Genomic DNA, 14,981 nt, shown 5'->3' on the forward strand with positions numbered 1-14,981 from the left:
AAGAAAACGAGAAAGAGCCAGATCAGATGCAAATTGGAACTCCAACAGATGTAAAGCATGTTGCACACATTGGTTGGTATGGAGGATCTGTCAATCAAAACTCACCTAGCTGGGTATATATATACATGTTTTCTCTATATTTCTGTATAACGATATAGCATCATTAATTATAAACTAACAATAGGTTTAATGTAGATGAATGATTTTAAAGCATCGGGTGGTGGATATGCATCTACGCCTCTAGGAAATTATATCGTAGAGGATGCCTCTGAAGGTAGCTCTAGTCATATTTAGCTACCTGTAGCTTTAGTCTAACATAAATATATATTTTAAATACATTTCTTACAACGCAGTATATATAATGTAGAGATGCTTACGTACGTGCAGATTCAACTCGAGCACGTGACATACCAAGACATCCAAGATCGTCGAGAGACGGTTTGAACAATGTGGATTCACCAATAAAAGGACGATCACGACGTGGAACCTTAAACTCTAGTGGGAATCCAAAAACTTCACGGAGGTCAAAAGAAACTTGTGATAATCCTCAAGACGGTTCTAGAAAATCTCGTAGAAGAAAAAACTAGAGATTGTGCGAATGATGGATCGTCGCGTAGCACATGCAGATCGGCAGACATAATCTATAGTGTCTATTAAAGAATCAATAATATCAATCTCTGGTGATATATATGTTTAAGACGCAAGATATAAGTGTGGTCTTATAAAACTATCATGTAGCTTTTAAGCTTTGGTTTGTCTTTCATCTAACCGGTTGAGTTTATCACAGCTCATTTCACAAGATAGAGTTAGTTATTAGATTATAATCATGCATGGTTTAGAGAAAACAATTACGGTGTAATTAAGAAGTTTACGTGCAGTCGTCATGTTATTTGGTTAGCATCTTAAAACAAATTATGAGTAAAGAGAATAAATTATCATCCCTCATTTTAATGTTGTTTGTGAATATTTAATTTTAAAACAGTTTCATGGTTAATGATGCATGTGTACACGATCATCCAGTTGCATTAGAAAAATTGTGTCTTTCTATAGCAACACTTGTGTATAGTTTAGGATTGAGCCATTTGTCTTGGACTCTTGGTCAAGGTCAACAATTTAAAAACCAGAAAATATTATTAAACCGAACTTAACCGGCTACATAACCGGATGAAATCAGCGGTTTATTACACATTATGAGTCTTCTCCACGGACACGGAGGAGGGTGGAGAGAAGACATTAAATCCGGATTTTGAATTCAATAAACTTCTCTACGAATGCGACTCTTGAAACGTTACCATTGACATTCCGACTTTCTCGGGGAGAGAGCTCTTCTACTCTTCTTCTTTCAGCGCAAGTTTGCTCTTTCTCACGAAACCTCTGGTGGTGATAATGTCTACGGCGAGTTTGTATCGGAGGTTCCTTCCCTCTCCTCCGGCGATAGATTTCGCTTCTGTTGAAGGCAAGGTGCGTATTATCATGGAAATTGAAATCAAGGTTTTTTTTTTTTTTTTTTTTATCTGCTTGTGGTCAGTGACGATCTTTGATTTTGGTTTTCCGTAGATTTTGTTCATTGTCTTAGAGACTAGATCTGAGTATGTGAATTAGCTAACATCAAAAGACTGTTTAAAAAAAAAAAAATAATAATAATTTCAAGATAGTTCATTTGCAATCAACAGTCACTGAGGATTAAACTCAATCGAGTCTCTCTGAAGAGTTTGAAAATTCTATTGTTTGCAGAAAATCTTCAATGAGGCGCTTCAGAAAGGAACCATGGAAGGGTTCTTCAGGCTGATCTCTTATTTCCAGACGCAGTCCGAGCCTGCTTACTGTGGATTAGCTAGTCTTTCCATGGTTTTGAATTCTCTCTCTATTGACCCCGGGAGGAAATGGAAAGGTAATATATATACTTCTAATTCATGACTTTTACAAGACCACATTAGTTTCTTGATTTTTCTTCTTCTTCTTCTTCTCTCTCTCTCTCTCGTAGGGCCTTGGAGGTGGTTTGATGAATCTATGCTGGAGTGTTGCGAGCCACTTCAGATAGTGAAGGATAAGGGCATTACGTTTGGGAAAGTTGTCTGTTTGGCTCATAGCTCTGGTGCTAAAGTCCAAGCTTTCCGCACTACTCAGAGCACTATTGATGATTTCCGCAAATACGTCTTGAAATGTTCCACTTCTGATAATTGTCATATGATCTCAACATATCATAGAGGAATATTCAAGCAGGTACAGCTTTTTTTTTGGGGGGCCTAAACTGTGTATAAATTAACAGTAATATGGCATCTAGGTGAATTTTAACACTACCCATAAGGTGCTCCTGTGTATCTGAATGTCATTATGAAGTTTGAGATTGCTGAAGTTCTTTAGTTTCTTGCTAGAAAGTTTCATGTTGATTGTGATTTTAATAACCCTGGTTGCAGACTGGAAATGGCCATTTTTCACCTATTGGTGGCTATAATGCTGAAAGAGATATGGCTTTGATTCTTGATGTCGCTCGTTTCAAGTATCCTCCTCATTGGGTTCCTCTTAAGCTTCTTTGGGATGCCATGAACAGTATTGATCAGTCAACAGGGAGACATAGAGGGTACATTATCTTTCTTTCGTTTTTTCTTAGCCTTTACTTCTATGATTGAAGAAGGTAATCCTCTTCTATCTTACGCAATTGCCTTTTCTGATGTTCTCCTTTACTTCCAGGTTCATGCTTATATCTAGACCCCACAGAGAACCAGGATTACTCTATACTCTGGTAAGTCCAAAGTCCTGGTGCTATTCATAGTTACTGCTAGTTTGTCTTCAATCCTTCACACTGTAGCTGTTATTAGTATTCTTATCCTAAAACAATTTTCACATTGATGTGAGTGTGAACTTTTAAGAGAACATTTTGTTTCAAAGTTTGAGTGAGTGATGATTCCTGATTATATATTTCAGAGTTGTAAAGATGAGAGCTGGACCAGCATAGCAAAGTATTTGAAGGAAGATGTTCCTCTTCTTGTAAGCTCGCAGCATGTTGATACTATTGAAAGAATCTTGGATGTTGTTTTTAAGTCACTTCCGTCAAACTTCAACCAATTCATCAGATGGATGGCTGAGATAAGAAGAACAGAGGATATAAACCAAAATCTCAGCTCAGAAGAGGAATCAAGGCTCGACCTAAAGGTACTATTCTATTGTTGATTTTCTCCTCAACTCAGTTTTCCAAATTATTCATCACTGTTTTATGGTTTGTTTTACTGCAGCAAGAGCTGCTGAAACAAGTGCAGGAGACTGAACTGTTCAAGCATGTGGAAAAGTTTCTATTCTCTGTGGGTTATGAAGACAGTCAGTCATATGTTCCTGCCAAGACTGGTTCACAAGATTCCGAAAACTTATCGGAAATGGAATCAGATGAGTCTTGTTGTCCGGAAACTTGTGTGAAATGCATCAAAGGTATGTTTGTTCTTGAACTTGTGAGTTATACAAACCTGATAAAAGCCCTTTCATTTTCAAGGTAGTGGCTTGGCTTGTACAAAGTTCTTAATTGTTGTGCTTTGTTTTCTTGTTTTGCATCAAGGTGTTGGTGAGGATAAAGTGAAGACTTACCCGTCCGGGAACGATGTGTTCACTGCTCTTCTGTTGGCTTTACCTCCACAGGCATGGTCAGGTATCAAAGACCAATCACTTCTGCAAGAGATGAAACAGCTCATTTCCATGGTTAGCTTCCCAACTCTGCTTCAACAGGAGGTAAGTAATCAAACCAACTTTAAATTCTTTGTGTTTATGCAGTTAAAAAGGCTTTTAAAATCTTTTCCTTCTGAGGATTGCCTGCCTCATGAGGCTTTTGTTTTCTATGGTATTGGCTAACAGGTGTTGCATCTACGACGCCAACTTCAGCTGCTAAAAAGATGTCAGGAGAATAAAGAAGACGAAGACCTCTCTGCTCCTGCCTAAATATTATTACACTAATCACTCTCATTTTTTTCTCAACAACCAACATAAACCTTAAGAAACCATTGAATGTCTAATTTATCTCTTATGGGTGCGTAATTCATTCGGCTGTCCCCAGATGCTCTGTTTCTGATTTAAGTATAACCTTATGATCAATGATTGTTAATAGTCGTTTCAAATTACTTAGCAACAAAGTCGTTGTAGTATAGTGGTAAGTATTCCCGCCTGTCACGCGGGTGACCCGGGTTCGATCCCCGGCAACGGCGATTATCTTTTTTTGGTTACAAAATCTAATTGGGCTTGTGCATGTTCTTGGAACCCAAAATCTATCCGGCCTAGAAAAGCCCAACACCTCAGAATTCGTCTTGTTGTCCTTGGCTAGTATTTGTTTGTAATAAAAGACTGGTGTACACTTCTACTTCCTTGATTCATAAATTTTCATTCTATACATAGCCCCTGAGCTCTGTGCCAACCCAAAAGTGTTTTACATCATACATAACCACAACAACTGTTTTAAAGTATATGAATCGTTTTTACTGTATATCTTATATATATATATATATTAAACATATCTTCTCTTACATTTGTTTTCTGTTTACTTGGTTCGTTTGTATAAATCTCTTTCTTTAAAAGTTCTCACGACTTCCGAAGGGAGAGAAGCTCGAAGCTCCTCCTTAACGGATCTCCTCGAGTGTTCCTAGCACCACGGGAAAGAGTCGAACTCTTCTTTGATTCATATCCTCCTGGTCCCATTCTCTGACTCGTTGATCCCATTCCACCACCTCCGCTTGAAGTCACCAAACGGCTAGAGGATCTGCTATCACTCGGTCCACCGGCTGAACTTGGACGTGAGCTCGAAGCGATTGCTCTCCTTGAAGAGCTTCCGTTTCTCGACGAACTGCCTCTTCTTTCTGATTCACCACCAACCTGTGAAAAAACATACAAAGCTATGAGAAGTTTTGCAATGTTTTTTTTGTCTAAGAAAGTAAAAGAAGGGTTCTTACAGGCACATCATCAGAGTTTCTTGATGCAGAGCGATCACGTGGTGTCACATGCCTTCTTGAGAAAGCTTCAACCGCTCCTGATAACCTATTGCCAGCAGTTCTCTCCTGTTTTCCAGCGGTTAACTCCGGTTTTACATTTGTAGTATGATCCTGGAAACACAAATTAAGATTATACATTCTTCAAACTCTAACAAAAACTATAATATAGCATCAATTCCCCACCTAGGTACCAAATTAAAATTATAAACTTATTCCATAGACCATGATTTTAATTGGTTTATTATTAACCAAATAATTTTAAACCGGCTAAACCAAACCAAAATTCATTTATGAAGGGACTGATTACCCGAGTTCTTGAGCTAGAACTGGAGCTGGAACCAGTTTGCGGATGCTTCAAGACAGTCCAGTCAAACACATAATCAAACTGATAACCTGTGGCATTTGTTAAAGAACAAAAGAAGAACATTGAGAAACTGAAGAGACAAAGATTATAGAATTAGGAAAGTGTGGTAAGAACCTTCTCTAATAAACAAGTCTCTGAATAGCCTCTTGAGGTAAGAGTAATCAGGTTTGTCATCAAACCGTAGAGACCGGCAGTAACTGAAGTAAGAAACAAACTCAGACGGTTGGTTTCTACACAGAACCTGTTCTTCAACATCCAATGCTTAAGTGTCAATAAAAGAAAAATAAAAACAATGGCAGATGTGAACACATATACCTCTATAGGAGTTGAGACTTTCTTCTCACTTATTCTGTCATACTTCTGCTTCCTTGTCCCAGCTTTTAACCCCTGCCATGGTAAGCTGCAACAAATACAATACATCAAAGGATTCAACATTTGTTGCTACAGAGATAGGTGTGGAAGGTATAAGACTCTTCCTTACCTCCCTTTGAGGAAGTAGATAAGCACATAACCAACTGCTTCCATATCGTCCCTTCGACTTTGTTCTTTTGATAAAAGACACATGTCAGTATCAGACCTGAACACATAATGGTTTCTAATACTAATAAGCTCTATAAGAAGAAACAGTTACCTACTCCAAGGTGTGTGTTGACACTTGCATACCGAGCTGTTCCAGTGAGGTTTTTGTTTTCTCTGCCCCCATAAAAGTTTGTATATATTACTCTTGAGCTACACCACATAAGAAGAGATGCAGGGAGCATGAAGTAACCTTTTTACCTGTAAGGAATGTGCCTGTGTGTCTGAAGGTCTCTGTATTTCTTCCCCAATCCAAAATCAATTATATAAACCTATTGTATCATGACAAGATATAGAATCAGTCAAGCTTTTCTGCTAAGAAGTTCACATTCAAGAGCAGTTGCACAATACCTGGTTTGCTTTGCGGCCGAGGCCCATCAAGAAGTTGTCAGGCTTAATATCACGGTGAAGGAAGCCTCTAGTGTGCATATACTCGACTCTGTTAATCTGAGACCATTAAAAGATGACATTAAGAAGATGCTTTTTCGGTTATGGACAAAAGAAATATTGAGAATGTAACTCACAAGTTGATCAGCAAGCATGAGAACGGTTTTCAAAGAGAGTTTTCTGTTGCAGTAGTTGAACAAGTCTTCAAGACTTGGACCTAAGAGATCAATAACCATAACATTGTATTCTCCATCAACTCCATACCACTTGATGTTAGGAATACCACCTTCAAGAAAAAGCAGAAAAAAATAACAAATTTTAGGATGAATAAAAGTCTGTCAATGAATTGGAATTTTAAAAAAGAGACTAACTTCCTCCTTGAAGCAACATATACAATTTGGACTCATAGTGTAGCTGAGGATGCTTGGTCTTGACAGATTCCTAAGAGAAGAAAACAAAAGCAGCAAAAATGAAAAGGCCAATTCAAAGCAAACAAGAGAGAATCAAACTCAGTTCAGTCAAAAAAGACTAATTCTTTCTCTCTTGCCATTAATGATATTAAAAAAAAAAAAAAAGTCATCAAAATCAACAAACACTCTCTTGTCATTAAAAAGAGCTTGATTACCAGCTTAACAGCAACTTCTTCTCCTGTTTGAACATTTACACCTGTAACAAGAATAAAAACCTGAAGAATCCACAGCAATGAGATAAAAGCTAGCAAGAAAAGATTTGTTCTTTTTGTTTGTTACCAAGATAAAGCTCTCCAAAGGATCCACTGCCAATTTTTCTGCCAAGTTTGAATTTCCCACCAATCACAAGATCCATTGCTTTCTCTCTAAAACAAAGAATGAGACTTTTTTTTTTCTCAAATTCAGACAACTTTCAGAGACAGACACATAACTGTTTCTTGTTTATAATTTCGCAATCAACGACGACAAAGCCTCGTGGTGGAAATCTCGAAATCGAATCCACAGTGACACTTCATTAAAGGGTCCCACACGGTCCGAATGTCTCAATGTAACGCAAATCGGAAAACTCTGGAACTACCTCCTCATTCATAAAACGTAAAGTCGTAAACTTTTTAGCTGGATTTGACCCGGCAAAGTTGGCAAAACGTCAGTGTTTCGCTCACCAATAACAAAAATGTTTCCGTAATTAATACTAGTTATTATTACTATTAGAGAATACAAATAAGTTAGGAATAATTAGAATAATTACAAATAAGTTCTGTGACAACAAAAAAAAAGTTAGGAATAATTAGAATTTTTTTTTTGTCACTGGCTTCCTTTTTTGTCGGCAGACAGAATTTCATTAATTAAAGATGAAAATAAAGATTTATTAGTTTCAAAAAAAAAAAAAAAGATTTATTGACATGTCATGTAACTGTGATGTCTGTCAACTAAGATTTGAAACGATATCATTGTTAAATTTTAATCATTTAAAAAAACAGAAGTAAATGTTTTTTTTTGTCATACTAATCTTTGTAGGTAAAAAAAGAGAGTAAAAACTAGCTTTTGGTTATTTTACCAAAAAAAACTAGCTTTTGGTTACCATTGAGTTAATATACTAATTTATTTTCCCTCATTTATTTTTCTGTTAAAGTTAAATACATCCTATATTTTGATATTTCGTTTCTCAAAACACTAGAAATCTAATATTCCTTGCTGCTTTTATTTATTTTCTTTGTTCTATGAAATTACATTGATAGGGAATAATGCAGTTGCATCTATTTGTCTTCAACTAAGTACAGTTTACTGTAATCGTGTGTCGCTCCGAACCAGCCAGTTTGGAGAAAAAGAGACACCGAAAGGAGATGAAAAAGAAACGAAAAGCAAGATTATATCTTTTACTCCACTACTTGAGTCTGATACCAACATAATCTTTTTATAAGATGTTGAAATCTCAACCTAAACAATTTTACGACACAACTCATATTCATGCATACACCAAATTTCTCCACGTAAACTGATATTTCACCCTAAATAGTAATCACACATTCACCAACTCAAGATTTTGTTCAAATGATCGTCACATTTAAGATTTCGAACTTGTCACATTGACAAAACTGATGTTCTACTCTGTTATGTTCGATAATCATTTTTAAATGAAAACAGTCCAACATAATACTGTATTTGCCCATTTGTTACAAACAAAGTTTAATAAAACACCAGCCAAAGTATTACAACTGCCAACTTCGGCTTCTCCGGCCAAACTCCGATCAGTTTATCGCCTGTAACGATGTCGCTTAAAGTTGATGTACAAATGCAGAATCCCACGCTCAAACGTGCATTTGAACCCCTTCTTGTGAGAATACTCCCATTCTTTATTCACAATCCGGAACGCCTGCAAAAACAAAAAAAAAACATATTGATCAACACCACAATAACACAGAGATGTATGTGATGATGAAACAAAACCAGAGGTAATGAATGGTGTTGAGTACTTACAATGTCTTCATAAGGAGGGCCAGCATGGAACCGGATCATACAAGTTTCAGAGCTTGTCCCATCTTTTTCTATAGTGTAAATGGGAGCCTTGATCTTGTCTACCAAATCCGGGTAGAAGATGTTGAACTTGTACCCTTGAACGATCTTTGGAGGCGGGTTGTCGTGATCATAGTGCGTTTGGTTATACTTGTTCCACTCGTACCCCGTGTGAACTCTGTTGAAGTACTTCGGTTTTCTTGGCCGGTACTTGTCATGCCACCAGTATACCTATAAGGAGATGAAGTTTTTTTTTCAATATTTCCACTCTGAGAAGAAAGGGATTAGAGAAGATTAAATAGCAAATATAGCTACCTCAGAATCAAGGTTCACTTCAGCGTTAGAGCCAAATACAGCATCACCTTCCTCCATTGCTCCCATTGCTTTCATTGCTTTAACCTTAAAGTTATCTTCTACTGGTGCTGGTTTTGAGTCCATAGCTTCTTTGATCCGCTTCTTCTGTTTCTCCATCACAACCATCCGTTTCATTTCCTGTTATAGCCATGAATCATTTTTATAGGTCAGAAAAAAGCAAACAATTCATGGGTAAAAAGATGATTGTAGGAATAGTTAAAATGTACCAGTAGCTTCTTGTCTTCCTCGGGATCGATTGCTTCTTCACGATCATCACCGTGCATGAGCTCTGGCGAAAACGAACCAGCCGCTTCTGCTTCCACATCAGCTTCTTCTTCTTCCTCCATTATAGGCTCCGGAGAGAAGGCTTCTTCAGCATCTGAAAGATTTGTATCGTTTATCTCCTCCTCCTCGTTTTCTTCCATCACAGGTGCTAAGCGACGATTAACTTCAACATCTTCTTCATCACCCTCTGAAAGTTGCTCGAGGCGATGTAGATGCCTCCTGAGCATCTCAGCGTGTATTTCCTTCAAGCAAGCCTATTGAGAGCATCAAGATAGTCAGTGAGTATGCAAAAAAACAAATCGTTTGTTTAATAAAATATAACACCACAAGATCATCCACGAGCAAATACCTTTGCCTTGTATATATCGAGGCGTTTTAGAACCGCTTCCCAATACTCTACTACTTTCGCGGACCCAGACCGCAGCTGGGACTCGATGTCCAACTGCAGTTCTAGAAGCTCCGAGTGGGTCTTCCCATCAAGAAGTTTCCTCACGTCAGCTTCAACACCAGCGTGTAGTCCCCTCTCTTGAGCAAGCAATTCTGCAGGAGGCTCCTCCCCTCTAACTCTAGCTCGATCCAAGGCATCCCTTTTACGAGCTTCAGCTAGCTCCCAATCGCATACGACAATAAGCGCCTGGAAAATTTCAAAGGTATTAAGCAGACATGTTTACTCGCATGCATGTATACATGTAACAGCATGAAACAAAGAAAGAATGCTATTGTGCTAATCAACTATCAAAAGGAGACAACACGAGGGTCCATTAAAAGATATCAAAATTCCATACACGCAACGCATGAATCACCTTGAATGCAAGAAAAAAAAGGACTCGTTGAAGAAAAATACCTCCCAATACTGTACGCGTGTTGGAGTTGCCCGATCCGAATCTAGATACATTTTGATATCATCCCGAAGCTCTTCCATATCTTTAACATTGAGTCCCTGCATCATACATGTCATGAGTACGTCTACTTTATTAAAAAAGCATCACAACAATCTGAAGAAAAAAAACAGTGAACTCTCATTGTTCACCAAAAAATGACAACTACTCAATCAGAGACTTAACGAGAGATCTACACTCTCGATCTCCAAACCAAATCATCCAGTATCGTATCTAAATTGCTAATGGCTTCCACTTGCAGAGTAACTTATCTAATCTCAAGCTTTTTCTCTCCCCCCACAAACTAACTAGTTCCAAAGACTGAAAATGTCATGGAACTGAACAAGGACCACGGAAGAAAAGACCTAACTGAAAAATGCTTAATCACAATATGGATTGACAATCTAGCATAAGCTTTGTAAGTACCTTGAAAACCATGTAAGGTTCACTGAGCTCGATATCCATATCATCTGAACCATCCAAGTGCTTGCAGAGGACGTCGATAGGCTTCAGCCGTCCTTCACGCAGTCTGATCTCCGACCTCACCTTGCTTTGATCGAAATGGAACTCTTCCTCCTTCTTCTCCCAATCTTGAAACTCAGCTCGAGCACGTTCTCTAGCCAGCAATGCCATTTCTTCCTCGTGTCGAGCTTTCTCCACAGCTCTCTCTTCTCTCCTCTTCTTAACCTTTTCAACCTCCGTCATCCTTTCCCCACGTCTCCTCTTCTCAGCTTTGACGGAAAATTCGTCCAAGGGTACTCCATGGTGAACATCTTTTTCAATCTTCTTCCGCCACACAAACGTCTCGGTGAGATTGGAATCCCCAAAAGGGTTTGAATCGTTGGAGTAGCCAGACACAGACTGAGTCTTCAGCTTCTTTGCTGCACGTAATGCCTACAAAGAATTAAACAGATAGCATAAAGTTAGCAAAACGCTCCAACACATGCAAAGGACGCAAACCAAGTAACAACATATAACAAGAAAAAAAAACCTTCTTCTGAGCCTTTTTGGCAAGATACTCCTTGATTTCTTCCTCAGAGGGCTTCTTAGAGGAAGTTCTCTTCTTACTCTTCCGTCCACCATCGCTATCAGAGGAATCATCATCACTCGAACGACGGCGTCGACTTCGACTACTGCTGCTGCTTCCCTTCCTTCTCCTGGGCGGAGACAAATCATCAGAACCGTCAGAATAAGACTCTGACTCAGACTCTGATTCATCTCTCCGCTTCTTCTTCTTCTGCTTCCCACTCCTACTCTTACCATGAGATCCCATACTTTGAAAATTTAACCACGCTGTCAAAAAATATAATTAATCAGTTTCCTAAACCCCTTAGCATTGCAATAATAAACAAAAGAGAGTCCCTCCCTCTAAACCCTAGACGAACATTCTCCATCTAAACATTCAGAGCTAATTAACCAATTCCGATGATAACAATTGAAATCAAAAGCTAGGCGTTGATTGATGACGAGAGATTGATGCATAATAAGCCAACCAAAGCAGAAACACTCTTCCTCAGAAACCTAATCCAGAAGACCACACGATTTGGCTGGAACGAAAAAGAGAAGGAAGCTCCTTATTAACACCACCAGCAGTAAAAGAATAGCATACCTAGTTGGAGACGGAGATCTGGAATCAGTGGCGTGTGAATGCGGCGTCTGCGCGACGGTGGAGAGACTTCTCCTCCCCCGATAACTGCATCGAACCGACGTTGCTACAATAAATAGGGTTGATTTTTTTTTTTTTTGGTATGGGGGTATTTTCGTCATTCGTGTGTCGGTTCAATTAAATTATCGCCCTCCGGTTAAGGATAAGTCGGCTCGGACTAACCCGGCATTTACACAATCCTTTTTATGATTGTGGTTGGTTTGGTTTAAAATTTTAGTGAGAGTTGTTTAACGTCTCTGTTAGCTTCCTCTGTCTCCGGACAGGATCAGACTCCAGTCCTTTGCAGCTTCGTGTGACATCAAGATATTCGTCAGTGAAAATACCTAAAGGAAGAATGGCTTAGAAAGTCTACTCATTTGTAAATATATTTAAATTAAAAATCTCGTGAACCAGCAGATGTAACACTAACAAAGATTATATATCAGGGAAAGGAAAAGAAAAATATTACAACAAGGAGGGTTGGGGTTACAAAGAATCACACAAATCAATTTACCAGTAACATAAATTATATTATCTGTGTAATACATAATAAATCAGATTTGTTAGTGCAGATGAGGCGACGGAAAACAAGTGCAGAAAGTAAAAAGACACAAAGTTTGTTAACGGGGTTATTTCCTATATCCCCGAGACCTCGTCCAGATTTCATTGACTTAGAATAAGGAGCAACCTACAATTTCTATACAACACACACTAGTGTTTACCAATTTTTTCTAAGTAGCAATCTACAATGATTAGGAATAAAGCACGCATGCATAGATCTCATCCGGCTCACCAGAGCTCACTGCCTTCTACAGCTGCAATCTTCACAGATCTCTTCAATGAAACCGCCTTTGCTAAACTCCCCCTGAATCTAGGCTTCAATCTTCCACTTCTCAGAAGTACTTCACCAAGTATGTCAGCACCCAACGCACACCAGTGACAGCTTGATCCCCCAAGCACACACACGGCTCACCACGAGCTACACACTATAGCTAACTCCACCACACAAAGCGCCAACTCCAACGCCACCAAACTAAGTCCACATCGGACTCCATCAGACAATGCTTCAGAATGTCCTTCGACATCAAGCAGTAACACACACCAAGGAAACTCCTCTCTCTCTTCTCTGAGGTCTCGCTTTCTCATAAGGCACGTCCCCTTCTTATATAGCAGACTAGAACTTGCTCTCCATGTATTTAACTCGCTCTCCAAGTCTTCAACTTGCTCTTCAAGTCTTCCAAATACACATAAGGTAACTTTCCATTTTCTTTATGGAAAACATCATCTTCAAGCAAACTCCGTTTTGCTTTATGGAAAACGTCCATATGTCTTCAAGCACATATCCTCTTTCCTTTTCCAATCTCAGCAAGCCCACACACATCACAAAACCCGAACTCCCATTCAGCTCTATCTTCATGACACACGCATGTACTATCTCTTGTAGTACTTCACGAATTGATACAAATCATCTCAGCAGAATGCATCTTCAAGATTGCCATTGATCTAGTAGTGTAGCTCCCTCTAGCGTTTCTTGCTCTCAAATCACAAGAAGATGAAGTCAGACGGATCCAAAACCTTAGATTTCACGTGTGATCAGAAAGCTGTCCAACCTGATGCAGCTCCTGTTGATTTGGTCGGTCCTGATCCCGTTGTTGAAGGGAGATTTGACGTTCGTTGCGCATTGAGACCATAACCTTTTGTAATGTTATTATATTCCCTCGTTTTATTTAATTGATGTTTTACTTTCAAACTTAGTTGAAAACAAAAATATTCAATATCTTAAAAGAAAAAAAAAACTCAATGAATTTTTTTTTTTTTGACTGTGAGATTGCTAACCTGTCAATGAATTAAGTTTTTACCATTTTCATTTCAATTTGAGATGAAATTAACAATTGATTCTAATATATTCTTTTGTGAATTTACGCAAATTGTGCAAAAAAAATAAAAAGGGAAGACGCACATATTAATTATTTGTCAGTAACATAATACACCTTACTACGCCAAAAACACCAGCACAAATTTATTAAAAGTTTTATTCATTTCTTTGATAAAGTCATAGTATTATTATAAATATTATTTGAGTTTTGGTGTAGATAAAAAAAATTAGGGAGGGCAAGGATATTGACATCGGCAATACATATTTCCGTTATTTTCTTTAATGCACGAGGTAAAAGCCAGTATTTTCTTATGTTTTTTGACACAGTTGGCTTTGCAGCGATTGACTTCACATGTTTTGTCTGGCTCTTGTGAATAACATGGTTTTCTTTTCTGAGCAATCACCGTTTCTCCTGTTATTATAATAATTAAAACGTAACTTTAGTTTCATATTTAAAATAAAAACTGATATTTTTTTTTGTAAAACAAACATATTTTTAGAGAGTTTTCTGCATACTTATAAAAAAAGAACTATATGTTTAAAGTTCTTCTTTCTAAATCATTTATTATTCTTGAAAAATCATTAAACACACTATTATATAATTAGACATTCAATTTATATAGGTATATAAATACATACATCATCAAGTAAAATCTATTTTGGAATGATTATATAATAAATTCATGAAGTTGTAAATGTAAATACAAACCTAATAGAAGAACTGTGAGCATGACAAAACCAATAAGCGAAAGTTTAACCGTGTTTTTCATTTTAGCTAATGAAATGATTGTGTTTTAAAAGTTATAAAGACTGAGACGTATATTTATAGATGAATCACATATTGAAACTTATCTAATTTAAGCTATGTCTCTTTTCAAAATCCGATATAAAAGGATCTAGTTTGACAAAAAAAACACAATTCTAGTTTTTATTTATTTAATAAATAAAAAATTTTACTTCATTATTTTTAACTTTATTTGAAATATTTCTTGATATATATATAAACAATCAAATTCGATTAATTTACAGATTCAGAATTTATATAATACACATTTAGAAGAAAAAAAACAGAAAGATAAACAAGAAATGACAATTTGGTCAGTAGAAATATAATTTTGAAGTTAATATAAAAACAATCAGTTATTTCTATATACATTTTTGACAATACT

At 37.4% G+C, this 14,981-nt stretch overlaps 3 protein-coding genes and 1 non-coding gene across 5 annotated transcripts; 2 read left to right on the top strand and 2 right to left on the bottom strand.

Moving 5' to 3' along the window:
• The first annotated feature begins 1,221 nt into the window (after window positions 1-1,221).
• LOC106309808 (glutathione gamma-glutamylcysteinyltransferase 2) lies at window positions 1,222-3,998 on the top strand. Its single transcript, XM_013746944.1, has 9 exons — window positions 1,222-1,461; window positions 1,735-1,891; window positions 1,985-2,223; window positions 2,418-2,581; window positions 2,692-2,743; window positions 2,926-3,153; window positions 3,234-3,423; window positions 3,548-3,717; window positions 3,841-3,998. Exons 1-9 carry the CDS (start codon window positions 1,387-1,389, stop codon window positions 3,922-3,924), a joined length of 1,359 nt encoding a protein of 452 aa, XP_013602398.1. The 5' UTR covers window positions 1,222-1,386; the 3' UTR covers window positions 3,925-3,998.
• A 117-nt stretch (window positions 3,999-4,115) lies between these two features.
• Window positions 4,116-4,187, top strand: TRNAD-GUC. Its single transcript has one exon. It is a non-coding gene; the product is annotated as a tRNA-Asp (tRNA).
• Window positions 4,188-4,334: 147 nt separating this feature from the next.
• Window positions 4,335-7,339, bottom strand: LOC106307736 (casein kinase I). 2 transcript variants are annotated; one of them, XM_013744770.1, is made up of 13 exons: window positions 7,041-7,339; window positions 6,917-6,957; window positions 6,663-6,732; window positions 6,429-6,577; window positions 6,256-6,351; window positions 6,106-6,176; window positions 5,960-6,021; window positions 5,810-5,873; window positions 5,644-5,728; window positions 5,442-5,574; window positions 5,272-5,357; window positions 4,926-5,075; window positions 4,335-4,848 (listed from the first exon to the last, which is right to left on the bottom strand). In XM_013744770.1, exons 1-13 carry the CDS (start codon window positions 7,114-7,116, stop codon window positions 4,558-4,560), a joined length of 1,374 nt encoding a protein of 457 aa, XP_013600224.1. In that variant the 5' UTR covers window positions 7,117-7,339; the 3' UTR covers window positions 4,335-4,557. The 2 variants fall into 2 exon arrangements, with proteins under 2 accessions (XP_013600224.1, XP_013600225.1); XM_013744771.1 differs by having other exon boundaries at window positions 4,392-4,848; window positions 5,443-5,569; window positions 7,041-7,337.
• Window positions 7,340-8,302: 963 nt separating this feature from the next.
• LOC106312220 (cactin) lies at window positions 8,303-11,996 on the bottom strand. The gene is made up of 9 exons (XM_013749658.1): window positions 11,901-11,996; window positions 11,283-11,584; window positions 10,718-11,185; window positions 10,258-10,353; window positions 9,763-10,047; window positions 9,356-9,667; window positions 9,090-9,266; window positions 8,739-9,005; window positions 8,303-8,634 (listed from the first exon to the last, which is right to left on the bottom strand). Exons 2-9 carry the CDS (start codon window positions 11,562-11,564, stop codon window positions 8,515-8,517), a joined length of 2,007 nt encoding a protein of 668 aa, XP_013605112.1. The 5' UTR covers window positions 11,565-11,584; window positions 11,901-11,996; the 3' UTR covers window positions 8,303-8,514.
• Between the last annotated feature and the right edge of the window lie 2,985 nt (window positions 11,997-14,981).

The sequence above is a fragment of the Brassica oleracea genome, chromosome C8 (genome assembly GCF_000695525.1).
Source record: "Brassica oleracea var. oleracea cultivar TO1000 chromosome C8, BOL, whole genome shotgun sequence".
Lineage (NCBI taxonomy): Eukaryota > Viridiplantae > Streptophyta > Magnoliopsida > Brassicales > Brassicaceae > Brassica > Brassica oleracea.

What these genes read in the sequence shown, in the direction of transcription:
- LOC106312220 (XM_013749658.1), bottom strand. Translation starts at nt 11,564, where the DNA reads ATGGGATCTCATGGTAAGAGTAGGAGTGGGAAGCAGAAGAAGAAGAAG. An exon ending in AACCTTACATGGTTTTCAAG is followed by an intron (nt 10,354 to 10,717) that starts GTACTTACAAAG and finishes TGTATGATGCAG; the next exon opens with GGACTCAATGTTAAAGATAT. An exon ending in AAGTGAACCTTGATTCTGAG is followed by an intron (nt 9,006 to 9,089) that starts GTAGCTATATTT and finishes ATCTCCTTATAG; the next exon opens with GTATACTGGTGGCATGACAA.
- LOC106307736 (XM_013744770.1), bottom strand. Translation starts at nt 7,116, where the DNA reads ATGGATCTTGTGATTGGTGGGAAATTCAAACTTGGCAGAAAAATTGGC. An exon ending in CAACACACACCTTGGAGTAG is followed by an intron (nt 5,874 to 5,959) that starts GTAACTGTTTCT and finishes TTTTATCAAAAG; the next exon opens with AACAAAGTCGAAGGGACGAT. An exon ending in GACTTGTTTATTAGAGAAGG is followed by an intron (nt 5,358 to 5,441) that starts TTCTTACCACAC and finishes CAAATGCCACAG; the next exon opens with GTTATCAGTTTGATTATGTG.
- LOC106309808 (XM_013746944.1), top strand. Translation starts at nt 1,387, where the DNA reads ATGTCTACGGCGAGTTTGTATCGGAGGTTCCTTCCCTCTCCTCCGGCG. An exon ending in AATCAAGGCTCGACCTAAAG is followed by an intron (nt 3,154 to 3,233) that starts GTACTATTCTAT and finishes GTTTTACTGCAG; the next exon opens with CAAGAGCTGCTGAAACAAGT. An exon ending in TTGTGTGAAATGCATCAAAG is followed by an intron (nt 3,424 to 3,547) that starts GTATGTTTGTTC and finishes TTTTGCATCAAG; the next exon opens with GTGTTGGTGAGGATAAAGTG.